This window comes from Pteronotus mesoamericanus, unplaced genomic scaffold (assembly GCF_021234165.1).
Source record: "Pteronotus mesoamericanus isolate MK-2021 breed Mesoamerican mustached bat unplaced genomic scaffold, CSHL_Meso_final scaffold_1186, whole genome shotgun sequence".
Taxonomy (NCBI): Eukaryota; Metazoa; Chordata; class Mammalia; order Chiroptera; family Mormoopidae; genus Pteronotus; species Pteronotus mesoamericanus.
In genome coordinates this window covers 7735851-7758827 of record NW_026555302.1, presented here as the reverse complement: position 1 = coordinate 7758827, position 22977 = coordinate 7735851, and the positions used below count along the sequence as shown (strand labels likewise).

General features: G+C 39.0%; 1 protein-coding gene across 4 annotated transcripts in view; it reads left to right on the top strand.

Annotated features, from left to right (window-relative positions):
• The first annotated feature begins 340 nt into the window (after positions 1-340).
• RALGPS2 (Ral GEF with PH domain and SH3 binding motif 2) overlaps positions 341-22977 on the top strand; it is a 94944-nt gene continuing 72307 nt past the window's right edge. For all 4 annotated transcript variants that reach the window (XM_054587717.1, XM_054587716.1, XM_054587715.1 and 1 more), the window contains exons 1-5: positions 341-462; positions 5201-5305; positions 6656-6706; positions 18094-18177; positions 22508-22597. In XM_054587717.1, the coding sequence (XP_054443692.1) occupies positions 406-462; positions 5201-5305; positions 6656-6706; positions 18094-18177; positions 22508-22597 (387 nt within the window). In that variant the 5' untranslated portion in view covers positions 341-405. The remainder of the gene's footprint in view (positions 463-5200; positions 5306-6655; positions 6707-18093; positions 18178-22507; positions 22598-22977) is intronic.

Below are 22977 nucleotides of genomic sequence, written 5' to 3'. Positions count from 1 at the left end.
ACTGCACTGAAGATACTCAATAAACTTTAAAATCCTACACAAATAAATATATATTGTGATATTTTTATTACACATTCCATAATATTTTATTTTTAATTATTTGTAATGTCTTTGTAAACTCGATTATCAGCAACGGTAAACTTACTCAGTATTGTTAATTTAGAGATGTCATTTAGATCTCTAAAATTTTATTAAAAGAATTCAGTGTAGTTGAAAAACTGTATTTCTTGGCATGGTGATAGGCGTGGATTTGTTTCCTGAAACGTCCTGTAATAATGAGACATGTTTAAAATGCTCCGTTTGTTCTTTACAGGACTAACGATGTACTTGCGGCCTTGGACGTGAAGCAGGCCGTCCGTGTTGCGAGCCGGAAGCCTGGCGCCGGGGGCTGATGCTGCGGGAAGCATGGACCTGACGAACGGGCAGGCCGGCGGCGTCAGCGTCGCCGCAGCCGCCTCCGAGGTGAGACATGGGCGGGGTTCTTATCTGGAGTTCTGGCTTTCCAAGCACAAAATGGTTGGTCACAGGTTTAAGTCAGAACTTAAAAAAGGACTAGATTTTTTAGTTTAAAAAAGTGTTTTAATTGTACCATTCAGATGTTTGCTGAGCATCTTAGAAACAGCTAATCCTTATCCACTTGAGAAGCTTGACAGATAATGATTACTTAAAATCCTTTCTTGGTTTTAGTTTTAAAGGATACTTAGAATTTCTTTTATGCATGTTTTTATATTACATGAACCTTGAGGGCAATTGTAAAAGTGAAGCAAAAAGATTCTTTTATTTAGAATTATATAATTTTGGATGCTGTCTAGCTCTCATGATTCCAAACCCGCCGAAAGAGAAGAACATCAGGTTGGGGGGCCGCTCCGGTGACACAGCTTAGGGTGTCCAAGACGGCGAGGAAGGCGGAACGCGAGTCTTTCCTCTCTACTTAATGTCTCTTGATTTTATTTTAACCTCACCTGTTTTTCTGTTTTGTCTATAAATCTAGGGTACTTGCCTGCTTCCCTTAATAACTTTTAGCATCCAGCTTCTGTGTGTTTCCTTTATTTTTCTCTTATTATATAACTTGAGAATAATGACCCCTTTAACCCTTTGGGCTCAAGTTTCCTTAATAACTTCAACTCCATGTTGCTCCAGCTGGTTACTTGGGCCTTGCTATCATTTAAATTAATCTAAGTCTGTGGCTTCAATTATTTTTCTTATGCACATGATTTCCATATTGTTAGCACTAGCTCCGGCTTCCCTCATAAATGTTATGAAGTGTTCTGATGGGCCAGACATTGTGCTTACAATGTGAACAAAATCAGGTTACTGCTGCACACAGGGAAGGAGAAGAGCCCAGCCCCTCCCTGTGGCCTCTGTTAATAGCGGCACCACCCCCAGCCGGCGAAGTTTACCTCTGTAGCTTTCTCACTGAGCGCCTCCCTGTAGCCCGCCGCAGCCTGGGAGAGGCCGCCTGCAAGGCAGAAAGTAACTGTCGTCGGTGACGGAACCCTAGGGGTGCCATCCCAGCTCCTCTGCTGCTTCCGTCACCGGTCCTACCCAGACTCAAGTCGGGAGGATTCCATAGGGGCGTGACTGCAAAGGGACAGACCCATGGCAGCCACCCTAGAGCCTGTGTGTCGTCCCCCCCAGCCCCCGCCCCCACCATATCTCTAGGATCTAGTCCTCTCCTCCCTATTTCTACTAGTACTCGCTTCATTTGGTCATTTATTATTTCTTGTCTAGATTATTGCAACAGCCTTTTAGTTTGATCTTGCACCTCTGTTTTCAGTTGTTTGGTCTATTTGATTGCAGTTCAATTTTAGTCTTCTTAAAATACTGCAAAACTTTATTGTATCCCCAAACTGTTCATGGTTCCTCATTGCCTACTAATTAAATACAAATAACCCTCAGCCTTGCATTCAAGACTTTTCTCAAAGTCATCCTAAATTTTTCTTCTAACGGATTTAACTGCTGCTATTCCTCTGCTTGAAATTTACAGCCTCATGAAAGACAACTAGATCTTGCTGAGGTTTATATAAACCTTAGCTTTTCCTACTTCTGTTAGACCTGCCTGTGTTTATTTGGTGTATTTATAACCATATTACTTGAATACATTAAAATATTTCTATGTGTAGTTTATTTTTAACTATATATCCTGAAACATTTGTCTAATATTACAGGAAGCTAGCTCTACACAATAATTTGTTAAATAAAATAGATCATTTCACTTATTTAAACAATTTTGTTGACTTTCCTTAAAGTGAGTGGGTTTTCCTCTGGGATGGGGAGAGGTTTTCTCCGGGTGAATGACTTCTCCTGCCTTGGGGCCTTTGTGGCCTGTGCTCGGAGCTTCTGACACCAGTAGAGTTGCGGTGAACTTTTTTCAGACTTAGAAATGTGTAGCCTTGTGTTGAATAAAGAATCACTAACTATTCTCTTAGTGGACCTTATGCTTAAGTACTACTTAGTTTTTTATCATTACCACCATATTTACTGGTATTGGAGAAGCAGGGAGAAGCACATCACTTGTAATTGTCAGAACAAAAGGAGAGTGGTTACTCATTTTTGTGAGCAAATTACCATTATGATTTGCTAACTTGCCTGAATGAATGAAAAACTTGGAGAAAATGACCAATTTATGTTTAATTATCAGGTTATTCCTTGACAGAACGTAATTAATTATTTGGGTGGTTACTAGATTAGCGTATATTGCTAAACTTAACATTATGAATAAAGTTCTGTATTAGTCTTAGGACATAAAATAATCTTGTTGACATACAGTAAGCTTGTCATAGTTACAGAGATTAAACATATGAACTAAAACAGTAGGCATAAAATCCATTTACGGGACTTCGGATTTCTTCTCGGATGTGTAAAGAGCTTGGAATTCATCACCCGTCCTCGCAACATGAAAAAAACCAAACAAACTGAAAAGCGATAACTCTTTTTAGCCCTATCAGAGAACTGATGTCACAGAGCAAACTGACGGCAATGCCTGAAAAACTAGAGAGAGGCGCGCCAACGCAGAGAATCACAGTCTACCAAGCACAGAAGTCACTGGAGCCCGGAAGGGACAGGAAAACTTAGTTCATAGCTGACCGGCTAACTGCTGGAGGTAGTGTGTGGACTGTTACAAACCCCTGGGCGGCCCAGTCTTGGGCTCCCACCCCCACTTTTGTGAGTTTTACCTCTGGGACACCCCCCTCCCCCAGGTTCTCACAGTGGAGATCAGAAAAATCCCCTCCTGCTTCCAGCAAGGGGAGGAGATGGCGGCCATCTTGAAATGTGCCCAGGGGGCATCATGGTTTTGAAGTACACCCAGCATTCTGTTCTCTCTGACCTCAAAGGAAGCTGCCAGAGCCTAGCCTACTTGGGGCAAGAGAAACACCCTCCTCTTGCCCCCTCCAGCCTCCCTGTCTCACTGTCTAAGGGGAGTAGGCAGCACTGAGAAGCACCTGAGAAGGTCATAGCACCAGGGCACAGGCTCACTGAAGAGAGCCTGTTGGGCTGAAGAAGGCTTCTCGCCCCACACGGAAACCCCACACGGAAACCCCACACGGAAACAGCGCGTCCGCAGGGCACTGTGTAGTCAAGGACTGCGGCTGAAAGAGCTGCTGGGCACAGGCTCCAGCTAAGGAGCAGTGTCTAGAGGAACCCAGAGACAATGGGAGGGAGAAAAACAAGGACGCTAGAGGAAATGGAACACTCGAACACCTCTAGCAAGAACAAAGAGTAAACAGAGCATTACTCCTACTTAGATAAAAATAAACCCTTACATGGTGAGCCTTTTTACCTTCCTGTTACTCAATACATCATGTCTGGCTTTCAGCAAACTGTAGTGCATGCTAAAAGGTAAGAAAAAACAGTCTGAAGAGACAGATCGAGCACCAGAACCAGACTCATGTGGCAGGGGCTTTGGAATTACCAGACTGGGCATTCACCATGATTAATAATGCCGAGGGCTCTAATGGAAAAAACGGACAGGGTGCAAGGAGCGATGGCTGATACAAGCGGGGATGTTGCTTATCTAAGAATCAAAAGGGAATGCTAGGACCAAAACCACTGTGAGAGAAACAATGAGTGAGTGACTGGCTCACCAGTGGAGCCTCGAGGAAAGAATCAGCCTGAAGGTGTGTGTGTGGGAGTTTCCCAAACTAAAATGCAGAGAGAAAATGGAATGAAAAAAATGGAACAGAATATCCGAGAACTCTGGGACAGTGGCAGAAGGTATAACATGCGAAACAGGACCACCGGGAGAAATATTTGAAGTAATAATGGTTGAGAACTTGCCAAAATTAATGACAGGTCCCTTCCTGTGTAACAATTTTGATAATTAGCTGCTCCTGAAAGGGAGGGAAAAAGTAAAAATAAGGCGTAATGACAAGCGCTCAAAAATGAGGTATAAAAACAGCTGGTAGGTTGACATATACTTTGGTAATTGAAACTTTGGTTGATTTTTGTGTGTGTGTCATTGACTGGAGCCTGATTTCCTGCCACCGTTGACTAGAGCGTGATCTAAATATTGTTCAGTGGTAATGCCCTGATTCCAGCCAGATGATGCAGAAGACGTTTTTATCTCATGGTACAAAGAAGTGGAAATTGAACAGAAATAAGATTTTCAGAGCCAAAGTCACCATTTTTGGTCTATATGAAGCAATAGCAAATTCAGACTTAACACAGTAAGCTTAAAGCAGAAAACTTAAATTTGTAATATGATAGGAAGAACAAACAGTATCAATTGTCCTACCACAGACAGACATTCACTTCACAAATAAGACTGGATTATTTAATTAATGGAGTTCTGAATGTTGTTTTGTGGTGTATGTTATAAAAATAATTTGTCTCTTCCTTAGTAAAAATTAGTTAAAAAATTAGAAGTAGGTGTATTCTTCTCTCCTAAATTCGCTTTACCCCCTTTAAAAATCATTGAACTTGTTAAAATCTTTTATTTCTATAGGAAATGATAGAATAGTCAGGATGAGGAAACTGACAGACAAGAAAGAATCTAAAAATCTGAGGTTGAGGTTAGGCTTCAGGTTGCCTGGCCCGTTATCTAATGCTTTTCCAGATAAGCAGCACGTTCTGCCCAACTTTCCTGCAGCGTCTGTTAAGCCGCTGTACTCAGTGTCCATAGTTTTTAATGTCAGTCTAGTTTCTGTGACATCGACTTGAGACAGTATTAAAATGGCTGCATTTTCTTTTAATTTAACAGAAAAGTAGCAGTTCTGAATCCTTAAGTGACAAGGGTTCTGAACTGAAGAAAAGCTTTGATGCCGTGGTATTTGATGTCCTTAAGGTTACACCAGAAGAATATGCGGTAAGTCTCCCCCTATCCTCTCTCTGTTTTTTTGCACATAATTTACATGTTGGTGCTATCAAGTTAGAATTTGTAGGATCAGCAGAGGAGATGGTAAAAATAAATAAAGCAAGCAAGCAGGCTGGGTGTGGGAATTAATAGGGAGAGTAGCGCAGTGACGGAGCAAGCAGAATGATGAAAGAGGGAAGGTAGAAGAGCTGTAGGTATTTTTAGAGCAGCTTCATAATTTTCACTTTGAGCTTGGTACGTAGTAAGGATTTACCTTCACGGTAATTGCTTTCATAATCTCTACCTTTACCACCTCCTCAAGCCACCTATACTTTATTGACATGTTAGAAGTATTTTTACTTTTTTGTAAATTAAAAAATCGAAAAGCGGAAGTTGAAGGCATTATTGTAATATCATGAAAGTTATCCAGAAAAACGATTTTTTTCTTAATTGACATAAATGTTTATGTTCTTGTTTCCTTTTTTAATTTCCTAACAGAATATATTGAATTCCTGATATTGAACCACTTTTTCTTTAAGATCTTATTTATTTTTAGAGGGAAGGGAGGGAGAAAGAGAGAGAGGGAAACATCCATATACAAGAGAAACATCAATGGGTTGCTTCTCGCACACCCCCAGTAGGGGACTAGGCTGGCAACCCATGCATGTGCCCTGACTGGGAATTGAACTAGCAACCTTTCTGTTTGTGGGACGACTCCCAACCCACTGAGCCACACCAGTCAGGGCATGTTGAACTACTTTTACAGTCCAGAAACAGACTGTGTTTGGTCACTGCATACATTGATAGACTGTTGGATTTAGCCATTAAATCATCGATCCCTGACCCTGCTTCATGAACCAATAGATCTGATTTTTGGTTTTAATATGATTTAATGGATAACCATTCTCAGGTTTTCAAAATTATTTTTGTTTTTTAACTTTACCCCATGTATCTCATAAGCAAATATGAATAGGTGTGAGATAATTAGAAATGCTTGTATTTGGGGGGGTAAGAGTGTAAAGGGGGGAATAAATGGTGATGGAAGGAGACGTAGGGTGGTGAACACACAATACAATATACAGATGATGTATTACAGAATTGTGTACCCAAAACCTATATAATTTTATTGACCAGTGTCACCCCAATAAATTCAATTTTAAAAAAGTACTTATATTTAATGGTATAAGGACTAAATTTTCATTTTCTTAAGCCCTTACAAATTAAGATTTTTCTAGTAAAGATTTGATTATTCAATATATTTTAGTATGGAATATCATTTTGATTTAGAATACATGTCATATTATGGGATTCCAAAGAAGAAATTGTCTCTCTCTCTCTCTTTTTTTTTTTTTGTAATTTCAGGGTCAGATAACGCTAATGGATGTCCCAGTATTTAAAGCCATTCAACCAGACGTGAGTAGTTTTAGGAACTTTTCTTTTAAATATACAAAGTAGGCAATTACAGTATCCCAAATTGAGAAGTTTTAGAACTGTCAAATTACACTTACTAAATTTTAAGTATTTAAAGCTCTTAATGTGACTTGTTTGTGTACCTAAGTGTATATATATATTGATTTTAGAGAGGGAGTGAGAAACATCGATTTGTTGTTGCAGTTATTTACGCATTCACTGGTTGATTCTTATATGTGCTCTGACTGGGGATCAAACCCACAACTTTGGCATGTAGTACCAACGCCCTAACCAGTTGTGCTACCAGGTCAGGGCTGACTTGTCTGTATATTATTCAGGCCTCAGAAACTCATGTGGCATGCATAGCTATATAGCACTGAGTCATAGGCAGGCCTGTATGAAGCATTTTGGTTGATTTGCCTTCCTCACTTGGGTGAAGAGGGAAATAGACTGCAAAAGGTTGAATGATTTACCCAAGGCTTTGAGGCTTTTTAAATGGGAGATTGGAAATAAGACACTGGGTTTCACAACTTCGTCCAGTTGTCTTTTTCCTTGTACTTTATTTTAGGACTTTATAATATGATTTTGTTTTGACAGTTTGGAGAGAAGAAAAAGAATCAAGGAAGGAACTTTTGTTTTTTTTTTAAAAAGGAGGTGGCATCTTTCTCTAGCCATTAAGCCACTTTTGGGGCTTGCCCATAGGAGCAGATTGCGGGCGTGAGCTGTGAAACGCAGGGCTAAGGCCAGGGAGCTACAGTGAGTTCACCGCGGGCGCAGGCAGCGGGTGCGAGGTCATGTTAGGGCTGGGTGGTTTGCCCCCTTGAAAACCATTACTCACGTAATCAGAGAGATTGCTTTATGTCTTGCGACATAAACAGGATTTGTCATCTGGCAGCAAAAGGTGTTCTAGTTTATTGTGAAATATTACTGTAAGACCTAAAGAATGAGACGGACCCCTGTGCTCCCACCTAACCAGTGCTGTCGAAGCTGCTCTGCATTCTCCCCCACTCACCCCGCCTCTCCCCGCCTCCCACCAAGGCAGCCGCTATCCAGTAAGGATCTCTGTCATTCCTGTGTAACTAGTATATTTTTCTACAAGTACATATGTTCCTTAACAATATGTGCTATTGCAGGTTTTACATTTTTTATGTAAATAGTATCCTATTGTTTTTTGTTAGTATGCTTATGTTCAACATTGTTGACTAACATTCATGTTGATACATGCACTCACGTGCATTTGTTACTGAGTTGTAGAGCATGAACACCTTCATATTCCAAAACGTTTGTACAGGTAGTTGTTATGTCAAAACTCTTGCTATTAAAAAATTCAGCAAAAGATTGTTTACGCCATGAATGATGTCGGGCAGTCTAATGAATTAGTCTTATTTATTAGCATAAAATAGTGTCTACCTCATTATGAAGTTAGAATATTAGCTTCATTAAAGTATGAAGGAATTTGTTTTAAACGAAGGAATTTTTTGTTAAAATTTAACAAAATATGAAAAGATAGTGGTTATCCCTGAATCTAGTAAATTTATCTTCATGTTTTTGTCCACTATCCCAAGATTCAAGTCTCTCTATATATAAAACAAACAAAAAACTTAAAAAGCCGTGTGTGTGTGTGTGTGTGTGTGTGTGTGTACACAGGTTTGGGCAAAAGTAGATTTACAGTTATTCATATGGTAAATATAATAATAAAATACAAGAATAAACTCTGTTTCATGTACTCACAACTGTAAATCTACTTTTTCCCAACACTGTGTATGTGTATGTATATACATATATACACACAGTTTATGAAACTATAAGATCTTTAAAGTTACACCAAAACTATTTAAATCAAAGTTCATTATGTATATATATCCATATATAACTCTATTTCAGGTGATGATACTTATATTTTCTGAAATTTAAAAAAAAAAGCGTACTAAATTTGAACTTTGAAGATTCAAATCTGAATCCAGCTGTGCGGTTTAGTGATTTTATTGGCAGTTTTCTATACTAGAAGCAATTTCCAAGTTCCCTGGAATTTATTCAAAATGTGTCTCCTATTGCGAATTCAGTTCCCTAAGTAGGACCCTGTGAGTCCTGTCAGTCTGTGGAATTCCTGTCTGTATCCTGTGTCAAACAGAATTTAGATAGACTTGTTTGTTCCACCTAAACGTGTCCATGACAGAAGCAACAATAAGAAGTACAGCTGTTGTCTCGGTAAGGCCGCTTATTTACAATGTCTGTTTTGCCGTCTACTGCAGAATTGCTCATGGGAAAAAAGAAAAATTCAGACCTTTTATTTCACTGTGGAAACTATCTGCCTTATCTGAAATGTGAAAAATTATTTTTAATTCTATAGGGACTGTCCTTAGTCATTGAAAGAATACTGGCCAAATGAAATCAGGTCTTTAAGAGCAGAACTGAATCAAACATAATGCTAACCCAGGTTTCTCTGCAACCCTTTATCACACCTGAAATTACCTCCGATTGAAGGAAGACAAAAGAACAGACTTTGATACTTGGCTTTTTTTAGTTTTTTGTTTCATGGTAGAGAAGAATGGAACAACATGTTTACCAATGAAAAGAATTTAATATTAAAGGAACGTTCATGAGTAATTTTTTAAAATCCTTAATAGGAATATAATTACATAGAAAAAAATGTTTGCTTTGGTATTATTTTTTAAGCTTCCCTGAGTGACTTGCACATTCTACCTATTTTTGATACCAATCAGGAGCCTCCAAGTCATTCTTTCCCCTTCTCCCTTTATCCTCTTTCCCCTGTTCGCCAATATTACCCATTGATTTGACCTCCTAAATAACTTGTTTCCCCTTCTCCTTCACTATCAACTGGGAAGGATGTTTATTGAAAGACTACATTGTTTTTTACAAGGTTGGCACTCATTGTCTCAGGAAACACGAGCATCCCTCAGTGTCTGCATGTTTTTAGGCCTGGGACAGCCCCGTGAGTCACCTGCGTCCCAACGATCTCTCTCCTTCTCAGCGCTGCCCCGCTCTTCCCATAGCTGTGGCTGCAGAAATCCTCAGAAGGAAACTTCACTTGCCCACTGGCCCAAGCAGCATAGCCAAATTTGGAAGCTCCTGTGGATAGTCATCTCTTTCATACAATAAGAGCCATCCCTTAGTGATGGGGAGGAAACTTAGTAATACGGATGCTGAAACTAATTATAGTGATTACAAAGAAGGAAGAAAAATAGTAGTTCCATCGTTGACACTCAAGCATTGTTAATGTGTCCTTCCATCTCTTAACTCAATTAAATTACTCGCTCTCTTTTTTTTTTCCCTTTATTTTAAACCAGTTTTACGGGCCAATTGCCATGTATTTTGGTGCTGCTTCCCCCCCCCCCCCAAAAAAAGTGTCTAATAATCACAGATCTCTGAATGGGTGCTCAAAAATCAGAATTAATTTTACTTATTTTAGAATTTATTCCAAAAGATATTTTTCAGTGGCAAAACTTAAAAGCAAAGAGCCAGAGACTTGCATTTTTGTTTCAGCTTTGCCATTTATACATTGTGCCACTAATACACTCAATATAAGATCTGTGGCCTTTGATTACCAAATCTGTGAGGTAAGGGTTATTGGACTATTGATCTTTAGAATGCCTTCGAGGTCTTCGAGAAATTCCTGGAAGTAATTTTCAGGGGTGACTGCAGAGTAAGAGCTACCGTTAAATGTAGTTCTCAGTCAGTAGTAAATATGATTACTATTGTCAATCTTATTTTGATCAAAACTACAGGAATCTTGAGGTGATGTGGGCAGGTGGGTGGTCATGAGTCAAGCTGTTACAGGCTGGAGGTCTGTTAGCCTTTCACTGGAGTGAACATGGCACAAGGACAGAAACTTTTGTCCACTCTACTCACTGATGGATCTCTAGTGGCTAGTTCACATCTGAGTTTGGTAAGTGGCTATTCCAGAGCTCTGTACTGTGTGGCCTGCAGGCTATCGCCTCCCATCGTTCGCATGTTTGGAATCATTTCTGCAAAAATCTGTTACCCAGACCAAGAATGTGACTTTTGTGAGATAATATGCTTTCTATGGAAACAGGATGGGTTTTCTTTTTTCCTGCCACAATTGAGAACATTTTTCAGGTTTTTTCCCTTGTGTGAATTCTTCAAGGGCAGAAGTTTATTTAGCTCAGTGATTCTGAACACTCACTAATTTTTAGTGTGAATTCTCTGTATTTAGTTGAAGCTCAGCTCTTTTTCAGGCTTCCCCGCATTTCATACATGTGTATATTCCCTCAATGTGGTTTCTCTCTTGATCGCGGGGGCTTGTTTTCTTGCCGAGGGCCCTGGCACACTTGGAGGGCTGCTCTCCAGTGTGAGCCTGTCTGTGTGGGGGACGCGGTTTCTCCGTTCTGAAGGTTTGTCCCTGTTTATTACACGCATAGGTTTTGTTGTTTTGTCGATTGTGACTTCTCTGATGCTCCCCAAAACTTGTGTGTTCTGGAGGCGTTGCCACGTTGATACAATGGCGCAACCTCTCTTCCCAGTGCACATCACTCACCCCAGGATGGATTAGGACAGAGACTTGCCTGTGGCCAGGTTTCTCCTCCAGTAGCCATTCCGTGGTGCTTCCATGAGTCTTAAGTGAGGGGAGCTGTGCATTAGTCACCTCAGTGCATGATGTTTGCCTCTCGTAGGGGGTTCCCAGATGTTCGTACAACCACAGGCTCTGGCTGGAAGTCCACACTTCGTTCATTCTAGTAGGTCAGTACAGTAAGTCATACAGATTATGTCAATAAGCAGACATTAAATACAAAGGATCAGTAAGGCCCTCCTGTGTAACTAGGACGCACTAGAGATTGAGGAGGCATGCTGGTTAAATGAGGGAAAGAAAGTACATGATGGGGAATTCTGAATCTTAATAAATAATTTTGAAAAACTTTCCACTGCAATATTTCTGACAGTATGAATAAAAAGCTTTCTCTCCGCAAACTTCCTTGTATATGCAGAGAGACCGAATCTTGGTAACATCCAAAGTCCCAACATCAGGGTATCTTGTGCAGTGAAGATTATCATTTGCATCAGAGTTGAAATGTAAATAGTTCGTGAATGTAGATAGAAGTTTGAAGAAAGCAAAAGACACATAGACTTGAAGTTTTTCTTGTAGACTGGGATAAACTGATTGTTCTGCTTGCTGATGTTTTGTCATTTCACACCATTGCTCTTCATCACCATGAACTTCCCTGATACGTGGTAAGGTCAGGCTTGGGTTAGAACTAGAGAAGGTACAGAAGAAAATCGTTGATCAGGAGGGTAGGTGTATATTTAGAACTCTGGCCTTTATCTCTGATCTCATGACAGGCAGTGTTAAGGTAATGGGAGGAGGGGAAGGAGAGAATGTGAGTACGTTAGAAAAGAGAAGGGATATTTTTGATTTAACATATTACGTGGGAGTTTCATAGTTTGAGGAAGAATACTGGTTTCAGAGATCCTCCTGTTGATTAAAAATTCAGGAATCATAGGACTTCACCTGTGCCTGAGACTTCCTTCTAAATAGCCATGTAGGCTGAAGGCTGATGGATCAACCATATCCCTTTAAAGCGTCCTGCTTTTGAGCAAGAACACCTCGGCGACTGTTAGCATCTTGTGAGGCCTGTCCCCGGCCTTGGCCCCTGCAGCCTTTTACAAATCATTGCTTTTTCTGTTCTTCCTCAGTCTCTGTCTACATGCTGGTCTATATTGGCCTTTTCTCTTCTTCTATCTATAGGTATCCCTCCAACATCACCCTTAGCACAGTCCTTTTAAGAGTGTTGGAACCTACAAGATGAAAGTTAGATCAAGAATTTGATTTTACAGAACAAACCTACAAGACATAAGAGAAGCTGTGGCTCCTGTGAAACTCAGTAATTCTTTCACAGGGTAGGTGGTCCTCGGGTGTGCCGTTCGCCTTCCCACGTGCTCCCTGAGTAAACGCAGCTGGAAATTGGGGGAACAGTTTCAGGGCTCAAAATGAGCCCATGAATGTTCTTTCCATTATACTTTTAATGTCCATTAAGAAATTGCCTTTCTACATGTGAGTTACTATTAAAGGATTTCTCTTCACTCCTGACTTAAAAATTGTAAAATTAGTTCCATTTGAACCAATTTGAAGAGTCATTAAGGCAGCTATATTTCATTTAGCCTTTGCCAAAATGGAGGCTTCTATACACAGTGTACTCAACTCAAATCAGTCTTGTTCTTAAGTCAGACCCTTAAAAAATCCTGAGTCGCTAGGTTGACTTTTTGGTGTCCCTAGGAGGTGTTTAGTATAGACTAACTCTTGACCAGGGTCCAGGATGACATTGGTAAAGTTTATTTCTTAGATTGTATTCTCATGTCACTTGGAAGAAGATCCTAGAGTCTAAGACAAAAAAAGATAGAGACAGAGGAAAAAGAAATTTTTTTTTTCCTCACAGAGAGATTGAGTGGCTGTTGAGAGGTTGAGGTGGGGCAGGACAAAATCCCCAGAAGGCCAGCTAACCATAAGTGCATGTCCGGGTTTAAGAAGGAAAGGGGAGGAAGCATACGTGGAGTCCATTCGATTTCCGCTTCATGATCCATTAAAGGAGTTTTTGTTGTTGTTAAACTTACTTATTTACAGATTGAAACTTACAGATTCATAGGAAGTCGCAAAAAATAGTTCAGAGAAGTCCCCATTTACCCTTTACCCAGTTGTTCCTGGAGTTACATCTTACAGAAGTATAATCCAGTACATGTCTGAATAGTTGTAGGACATTTTATTGCATGTGTAGGTATGATTTGTCCCGCCACCACCCTGATCAGTCGGGATCCAGAACTCGTCCATCACCACAGAGACCTCGCCCTTAGGCCACCTGCCCCCTTGAGTCACACCCATCCCGCTGCTGCCCCGTCCCCAGTATCACCTCCTGGCAACCACCAGCCTGTTTTCCATCTTTACAGGTCTGTGGGCTTGTTGTGGTAAATGGACTAGTGATGCAACATTGTCTCACAGGGGAAATATTTTCTGAAGCAGAAGCTGTCATCTTAAGTAGTTCAAAAAAACAAACAAAAACTTGTTTCTTTGTACTTTCAAAAGATACATTTCTTTTGAATGGAGGGCTGCAATTGAATTTAATCATTTTGCGCCCAAGTGATGTGACTGCAGATTCATTCATTCCTCTCCACCCACTTCCAACAAAAATTTCTTAAAGGGACAAAACAGTTTTTCCATTAAGTTGATGATGTTGAAATGTTTCTAGAACTAGATTTTTCAGAAACCTCTTAAAATTTTTTGAGGCATCACAAAAACTTTTAAAAAATCGTTTAATGTAAAACATAAAGCTGTAAGTTACCAGCACTTTGTCTGGGTCCCTTATTTATCCTAACACATGGTAACAATGAAGACGGGGTCTAATGAGCTGGCCTGTGTGGAGCTCTTAGAGTGGTGCCTGGCTCGTAGTGGCCTGTAAGTTGGTGTTTACCGTTATTTTTATTGCTACTGTTACGACATCTGTTCTTAGGATGAGAAGCACTTTTTAAGCACAAAATTAGTAGATTAAATCACACAGAAAAGGTCAGGTATATTGGCTACTTTAAAGGAACAAATCAAAACCAGGCCCCCATAGACACTTACAGAAGATTGGGAAGATGTTTGCGTAAGTTTGTTTGTTTGTTTGTTTGTTTGTTTGTTTGTTTTTTAAGGCTGTGGGTTTACAAGTAATTCACAACCACCCCCCCTCCCCGCCATTATCTCACTATTTAGCAAATACATTTAACAAACATAATTACTCTTACATTTGGGGAAAAGTACTAACATATATTAGAGAAATTAAATAACCCAGTTTTGATAAGACTGTTGTATAGTGATAATATAAATAACTCAGTGTTCTGGAGGACAGTTAGATCTCAAAGCCTTGAAAAAGTTCCTACTCTTTGACCTAGTGATTTCACTTGCAGGAGATGATCAGAAATGTTGGAAAAGGTACAAGGATATTTATTATTTCTAGCATAGCCTTATAGCAGGAAAATGAAACCCATCTTATGTGTAAAGCTCTATAATTGAGTTTGAACTCCATGTCAAATGGATGCATTGAATGGTTTGATAAGTTTAACAGCAATTTGGTAGAGATACTTTGATTATAGCATTAATATAAATTTGGAAATTGTATTGATTAAAAATAAATTTAGTATTTATGGGTTTAAGTCAGGAATTTTATCCTAAAATAGGGCATTTTATATAATTATATAAATATGCCGTGATTTGCAGGAAGAATAAAAACGGTTTCTAGCAGATTGGTGTTTTTTAATATAGTCGTCATAGAATGTTATTTTTATATTAATGTAATATCTATCACTAAATATTTTTTGGCTGTACCAAGAGATAATGTGAAATGAGCATATATCTAGGCTGAGTACCAAGCAATTTTTTGTTGTATTTTTCTTACTGTAGAGTTGTTCCTGTCATTTTATTTTTTCCTTCAGTAATCCCAAATTTGAAAGTTTTAATCTAATTTTATGTTCAAAAAAAGTTAATACTTCATATCTCCAGAGCTTGAACTACTACTTGTCAGCTGCGTTGAGGCAGTGGCCTCTCTTCCCTCGGTGGCCTGTCTCAGTCGCTCCAGCTCGAAACCGGGGCCCTTGGTGCTCCTGGCCCCCTGCTCTAAGCTTGCGTGCTGTGATCAGGTTCTTGAGCACGTCCTGCCTGCCTCCGAGATACCTCGGCTCTACCACTTTTTTCAGCATCCACTGACACCACCCCAGTCGAGGGAACCTTATTTTTCTATTGGAGCCGAGTAGTATCCAGAACTATTTCCTCGGTCTTCCCCTGGCTCAGTCCATTCCTTTTTACTAGTTCCTATTTCATTTTAAAATTTCACTGAAGATGCATGTGCATTGTGTTTAAGTCAAAAGAGAAGTGTAGTGTAGCGATACTCAAGTCTGGTTGCTCTCACCCATCCGGCCTCTACCCTTGAGCCCCACACCCACCCAAGTCTCTCAGCTGTTCCTCTGGAGGAGTTTATGTCCAGTTTTCAAATAAAATGCTAAATGCCTATTATTTGTGATTTATTGACTCTACTGTAGAAGATGATTTCACTCTCATATTCTCTTCCCCTCATACTTGCACAATTCACTTCCTATAGTTATGTCACAGTTCTGACGTGAATAAGTAAACCATGGCCGAACTGTAAAGAACAAGTTACTCATGGCTCAGTTATTCTCTACAGTTGGGCCATGATTACTTAAATTTTGTTTTTCTTAAGCTAATAACTTACGTTAGCTTTCTCTGTATGTGTCACTAATTGTTCTGCCTGAAGCAAATGTATTGAATGTGTCCACTCAGTGTGTTCAGACACTTCAGATACTCTTGTTTTATCTTTCAGGCTCAAGTCTCTTAGGATCACTGTCCTCCTGTACTTACTGTCTGGCCTGTTGTTCCAAAGGTCTGCTCATAGCTTTGCCCCAGGATCCCTCTTTCCTGTTAATGTGGGAATCCCAAATATTTTCTTTCTACATTGGCTTCCAGTTCCCTAGATCTATCCCATCTCTTGCTTTTTCTTAATTTGCTAGTTTGTTTTGATGGAACATATTCTACTAGCCCTCTGAGAATAGGTACATAGAAGGAAAATTCACTGAGACTGTAATATATGAAAATGTCTCTGTCATACTTTCACACTTAGTGGCTAATTCTGTTGGAATTAGAATTCTAGGAATTTGAAGGCATTGGTTCAGTGGCCCTCGAGCTCCTAGTGTTGCTGCTGAGATGGCCAGTACCACCTGATTCCTCTTTTTCTGTATGCGATATATTTTTGTTTTGTTTTTTAAAAACAAAGATTTTATGATCTCTTTATCTCCAAAGTGCCGCAGTTCTTTGGTGCTAGGCCTTCGTTTGAGTCGTCTTCTTTTTCTTTTTTTTCTTTAATCTACTGTAATATGTCTTTTCTCGTCCTTTTATGTTCTGGGGCATTTTCTTGAATTTTTTTTTTTTTAAGATTTTATTTATTTATTTCTAGAGAGAGGAGACAGGAGGGGAAAATAGAGGGAAAGAAACACCAGTGTGTGGTTGCCTCTCGTACTCCCCCAACCAGGGACCTGGCCTGCAACCCAGGCATGTGCCCTGACTGGGAATCAAACCACCAGCCCTTTGGTTCTCAGGCCCATACTCAGTCCATTGAGCCATACCAGCCAGGGCAAATCTTTTTTTAGTTACTTAACTTTTCTCCATTTTCTCTGTCATCTCTTAAAACTTTTTTTTTGTTCAGATGTTTAATCTTATGGACTCATAATTAACATATTTTTGTTTAAATTATTTTATCACCTTTATCTCACAGTTCTTCTGTGTATTTTTACAATTTTTCATTTCCAAAAGCTCGATTTTTTTTTCTCTGAATATATCTTTTTATATCCTCCTGGTTTTCCTTAATGGGAGCACTATTTATTCTCATCTGTCTGAGAGTAAGAGTAATAATAATATGGTTTTGTCTTTTTCTTTTCTCAGTTGTCTTTTGTTCCCTGCCTAATTCAGTTTCCTGAGTTCTTTGTTTTCTTCCTATAGATTCTCTCTGGTGGTCGGTGAAGCTGCAGGGATCTTATTTTGAACTGCGTCAGCAGGCTGAAGCCTATGGAACTGAACCCTTTTATTAAAGGAAATATGTTCTATTAAAATACACTTCTCGAAGTATTTTTAAACTGTTACTTAGCAATATATATGTTTTTATTAGTATATTAAATAAGTCCTAGAGGCAAAAGATTATAATTTTAAAGTAATGATGAGTGTAGATGTTTTTATTTTGTACTGCAATATGAAAGTACATGATTTTTTATTTGTATCAAAGTCACACATATTGCTGCTTCTTCTGGAATCTGTAGCCTACATTTATAATGAAAAGGAATGTCATTTCAGTTGGAGATTAGTGTAGAACACAAATCTCATTTTTTTTACATCCAAGTTCCCGAGCCCATTGAATTCCATTGACAGACCCTGTGGGGGATCCAGAACCCCTTCCTTAGCGGTTTCTCTCACTAGCCAGTAGCCAGGAGGTGGCTGTCCGCTCTGCGAGCGAGGCACTGGGACCCCGTCGGAAGCCCTGGCGACTGAGCAGGGCTTAACAACAGCCGTCACTTTGGGTTGTGGGGTGCTCAGCTTTCTTGATGTGTGGGTCTTTCCTCTTGGGATTCAGATCTCTTCAGAGGATGCCCGTGGAGTAGAAATCTGGTCGTCTGTGTTCTCATAGGCAAGCGATTTTGCCCTCGTATTTTCTGCTAATACAATTTGCTTTTGTGATTTAACTGAGTGGTTGTAATGTTAGGTAACTTCCTACTGAATAAGTCAGTTCTAAGAAGGTACACAACTCTTTTTAATGTTTTTAAACCCTTAATATGACAAGAAAATCTGGCTCTTTCTTGCATATTTAATTTTCAACTTAATTTTCTAGGAGCTTTCAAGTTGTGGATGGAATAAAAAAGAAAAATACAGTTCTGCACCGAATGCAGTTGCGTTCACAAGAAGATTTAATCATGTGAGTTGCTTATAAAAAATTTTTTTAAGGTTTTACTTATTTTCAGCAAGGGCGGGGGAGGGAAGAGGAGGAAGAGGGAGAGAAACAACTCCGTGCGAGAGGAGCATCAGTCAGTTACCTCTTGTGTGCCCCCTGCGGGGGGCCTGGTCTGCAACCCAGGCATGTGCCCTGACCAGGAACTGCACTGGCGAACTTTCAGTTCACAGACTGACATTCAATCCATGAGCCTCACCAGCCAGGGCGGTTGCTCATAAAATTTTGCTGTTTAGTTTCTGAAATACAATTCCTCAATATATAATTTTTCATAAAGAAATAAGTTCTGGAACATTTTCATGCTCTCTCTCTTCAAATATTGTCTCTGTGCATATTCTCTTTTTTTTCCTGTAATTTGTGTTGGAAATTTGTTGGAACTTAACATTTTTCTCCTACTTGTCTTAACCTTTCTTATGTTACATCATATGCCTTTGTGCTCATTCTGGGTGATTTTCTCAGATCTATATTTTAGTTCACTAATTCTCCTCAAATGTCATATGTTTTAAGTCTGTGTTTTTACACTAGTGCCATTTTTTAAAATTTCTTAAATCATTTTCAGCATTTTATAATTTCTGTGTCACTAACCAAAGCCATTGTGGCACTTGAAATCTGTTATTTCTGCTGATCCTTGTTCACAGTGGTTTGTTTTCTTAAGCATTTTGTAACTGGATTGAGATCTCCGTCTGTTCAAGCCTTTTCTGTGGGGACTTTGCTGCTGCCTAGGTTGAGGGTGTATCCCTTCTGAGAGGTGTGTCCCTGTGGTTTGCTTTCACTGGTTCCACGGGCTGTCACAGACCTAGGACTGTTCTTCATGTTAAGCGTTTTGGGTTGGGGACACCTGTACTTCTCTGTAGTGAAAGTTTAGACTCAAAATCTAACTAAGGGCGGGTTATAAATTCTTATGAAAGCCTTATTTTTCTCTTCCCTCTGCCTGTAGGTGAGTTGTTTTGGTCCACCTTCCACCAAGAGTGGATCCCTCCTGAGATCCCCCAGCTACAAATAGAGGGGGAAGGGTAGAGCATGCGTTATGTTTTTGAAGGAGTATTAAATTCTAAGACCCTGTCACTGAGAGGAAATCCTTTCTTTTAACCAGTGCTTTGCCTGTATTTCCTTCCTTGTTTTTGGCCTTTAGAGAAATTCTTTCTTTTCCTTTCAAGTTAGCTATACATTTCTTTAGGAAAGCATTTGTTATCTTCAACCCAGCATTTCTTTGTGTTTATAGCCAGTAATTTCTTAGGTTCCTTGGTTCACTATACGCCCCCAAATGGAAATGGATTCAGGTTTTTAAAGCTTAGACTAAATCATTAATAGGGGCGCAAGGCAAATATGTCTTCCTACTGAATTCCGTATTTAATCTATATAGCAGTTTTAAAAAGTTTTCTGAGGTGGTTAGAATTTATCATTACAATAAAAGTTTTTTCTTTGCCATAAAATACATTGTTACAAAACCCACAAATTTGGCTCTAGATTTTAAGCACTTAAAGTATTCTTACGTAAGCCAAAAAGTTGTCAAGTCAAATACATCACAGTGTACTGAAAGCTTTTATCTTTATTCCAGATCACAACTGATCCTATATAAGCTGCATTGCTTAGTTACTGCATTACTCTAGGTAATCTCCTCATAGGTCACAGAGATCTGAAGGAGCAAATTAGAGTCTTTTAGAGGGAACCTCTCTGCATCTTTATTTTTAAAATGAGTCTCTTGTAGCCAGCATATAGTCTAGCCTTCCTTTTTTGAATCCAGACTAACAATCTGTGCCTTTCCATTTCAACTTTGAAAAGATGCAGCGGTAGTTCAGAGTTTCCATAGGAACTCGGGGCATGATACAGTGTTCCGTGATTCACTGTTTGCTTTCTCCTACAGAACAGTCTTGGAATAATACTACTAATACCAATAATATTGTGAAGAAATATATATTTTGCAGGTGTTCTATTTTTTATAATTGTACTATATATCTATCTGAGCATATAGACATGGTATAATGCGTTCACTCTCTTTTAACCCTTATTTATTTTAGTCTTGGTTCTATGAATAAGTGTATATTTAATATAACCATCTTTATGTTGATATTTCAGTAGTCATTTGGGTTGTCTGAAGCTCATTCTTGGGTAGATTAAATATTATTGGGACAATAATTCCTGAGTTCTTACATATTGACAAGTTTGTCTGTTTTCTGTATAAAATTTTCTTTTTTTAAAATTATATTTGGTATCGTACTCCATTTTTTTCCTCATAGTGTTGCTGTAGAAAAATCTGATCATAATTAAATTTTCTTTTCCTAAAAAATTACTTTCTCTTTTTGCCTCAATGGCCAAAATAGTTTTTTCTTCCAAGTCCAGTAATTTTATTAAACAGCATCTTGTCATTGGTCATTCTGGGTCAGTATTCTGAGCTGGGTTGACTTCAGCAGGGACTGTCGGCTGGGGAGCACCCCCGCTTAGCCTTTCCCTCAAGGTTGTCTGTGCCTAGTTGGACTTAGTACATGGGAGCCTAGGGACCCAGAGAGGATGCCCCAGCATGACCTGGTCCTGGAAGTCAGCATCAAGTTCTTTAATCCTCTGTTCATCAAAGCACTTGGGAGCTTGTCCAGGTTCAGTGAGAGATGACACCCACCCCAGCTTTCAATGAGAGAAATGACAAAGAATTTTGTGGTCATGTTTTGTTTTGTCTTTTTAAAGATTTTATTTATTTACTTTTGGAGAGAGGGAGAGAAACACCAGTGTGTGGTTGCCTTTCACGTGCCCCTTGCTGGGGACTTGGCCCGCAACCCCGGCATGTGCCTTTACTGGGAATCGAACCAGCGACCCTTTGGTTTGCAGGCTGGCGCTCAATCCGCTGAGCCAGGCCAGCCAGGGCTGTTTTTTGTTTTTTTGTTTTTTCCTAAGATTTTATTTATTTATGTTTTAGAGAGGGGGAGGGAGGGAGAAAGAGAGGGAGAGAAACATCAATGTACATCATCAGTGTGCGAGAGATACATTGATCAGCTGCCTCTCGCACGCCACCAAATGGGGACCTGGACTGCGATCCAGGCATGTGCTCTGACTAGGAATAGAACTGGTGACCTTTGGGTTCGCAGGCCGGCACTCAGTCCGCTGAGCCACGCCAGCCAGGACTGTGGTCATGTTTTAAAATCACCATAGTATTTGTCTTAATATTTGCCTGACATTAAATTTAATTAAGTCAATGATCATGCGGTTGAGATTGCATTCACAGATAATTGCTAAGGTTGTTGTTAAAATATCTAAAATAAACTTTTTGATATATTTTAGAAGTAAACGTAATGAGAATCAAGGATAGTTATTGCCATTAATAGCTTAAATACAGTAACAGATACGAAGATGGCTTTATAAAATATATGCATTTTACTTTCACATGCACATTTGTAAAATATTTACATTTTGACAATTTACTGGAAGAAAATTGCAAGTAAAATGACATTTCCCACAAAAAATAGGTGAATATGAGTTAGTAGCATTATCTTTTGCATTAATATTTCTAACTACATCCTGTTTTTAGATTTGTATAAATTTGAGCCAACAGATAGCACTTTGATTTTATTTTCATTTGCAGGTGAATTAAAATGTTACATTATATGATAAGCAAACCGTTTTCACCAGCATAGAACATTTAGTAATGTTACAGATCTAGTCTACCTTCTGATGAATGATTTTTAATATTCTTTAAAAGAGATCATGAATGTGGTTTAGTTGAACCAGAAAGCACTGCATAATTTTTAAAATGTAATTTTAATTTTAGAATGACTTGTATATTTTTCTTTATGATATTTCATTTTATTCATACCAAGAAAACCATACTTGGGATTTTTCACACTTAGGATTCTTCTCAGTGTAAATAAACAACAATGTGGGATTGTATATCCACAGAAAGACACACTATAATAAGTAGCATATTTTCCAGCATCTCTTCTTAGAACTTACCCAATTCTGCCAAAGTGTTTCAAAGTACAGCAAGCAAAAAAAAAAAAAAAAATTGTATTTGTATAGTGTTCATGTTGCATCACCCTGGTTTTATTGCATTCTCTTTGCTCTCTTCAAAATTTATATGAGCTTTTACAAATTGAAAATAGTGGTGTTTTTATGGTGTGTGTACACCCACAGGCGCACATCTACATCTGTCTACATATATGATGTGTGTGCATCTGGTAGTAAATCAAAGGAAGGAGCAAGTGTCATTTTCCGACAGCTGTAGGTGGTTCTTCAAGGGGCTTTTGTCACTAATTTGATCCTAGAGAGTAAAGAGTCTTGCCATTCAACTGTTCTTCATTTTTCTTTGCAGGTGAGCTTTTGGGTTGTTAGAGAGATTCTTCATGCTCAAACATTAAAAATCAGAGCAGAAGTTTTGAGCCACTATATTAAAACTGCTAAGGTAAGAAAAATTTGTAATTTTATTTTTGAGTTCAACTACTCAGCAATTTTTGTGAATGTTTGCCTGTGATATGTTGTTTACTATTTTCTAATGCTGGAAAGTAAGACCCATTAATTAATGTAAGCAGTTTCTAAACTGATACTTGTTTCCTCTGCCTTTTCCTTTAGTTTTCTTTCCCCTTTCCTTTTTACATCTTTCCCCATTTCTTAGAATAGCCGAATTGTATGATTTATTTGATTGAATAAGTAGAGGTCAGATTATGGTGAAGTCCAGTATTTAAATATTGGACTCCTCTGCAAGGGATTGAGAAAGCTTTGTAGAATTGAGTAGAATACTTATCAACTGTTTGCTTTTGAAATAGATAACTCTGCCAACCATGC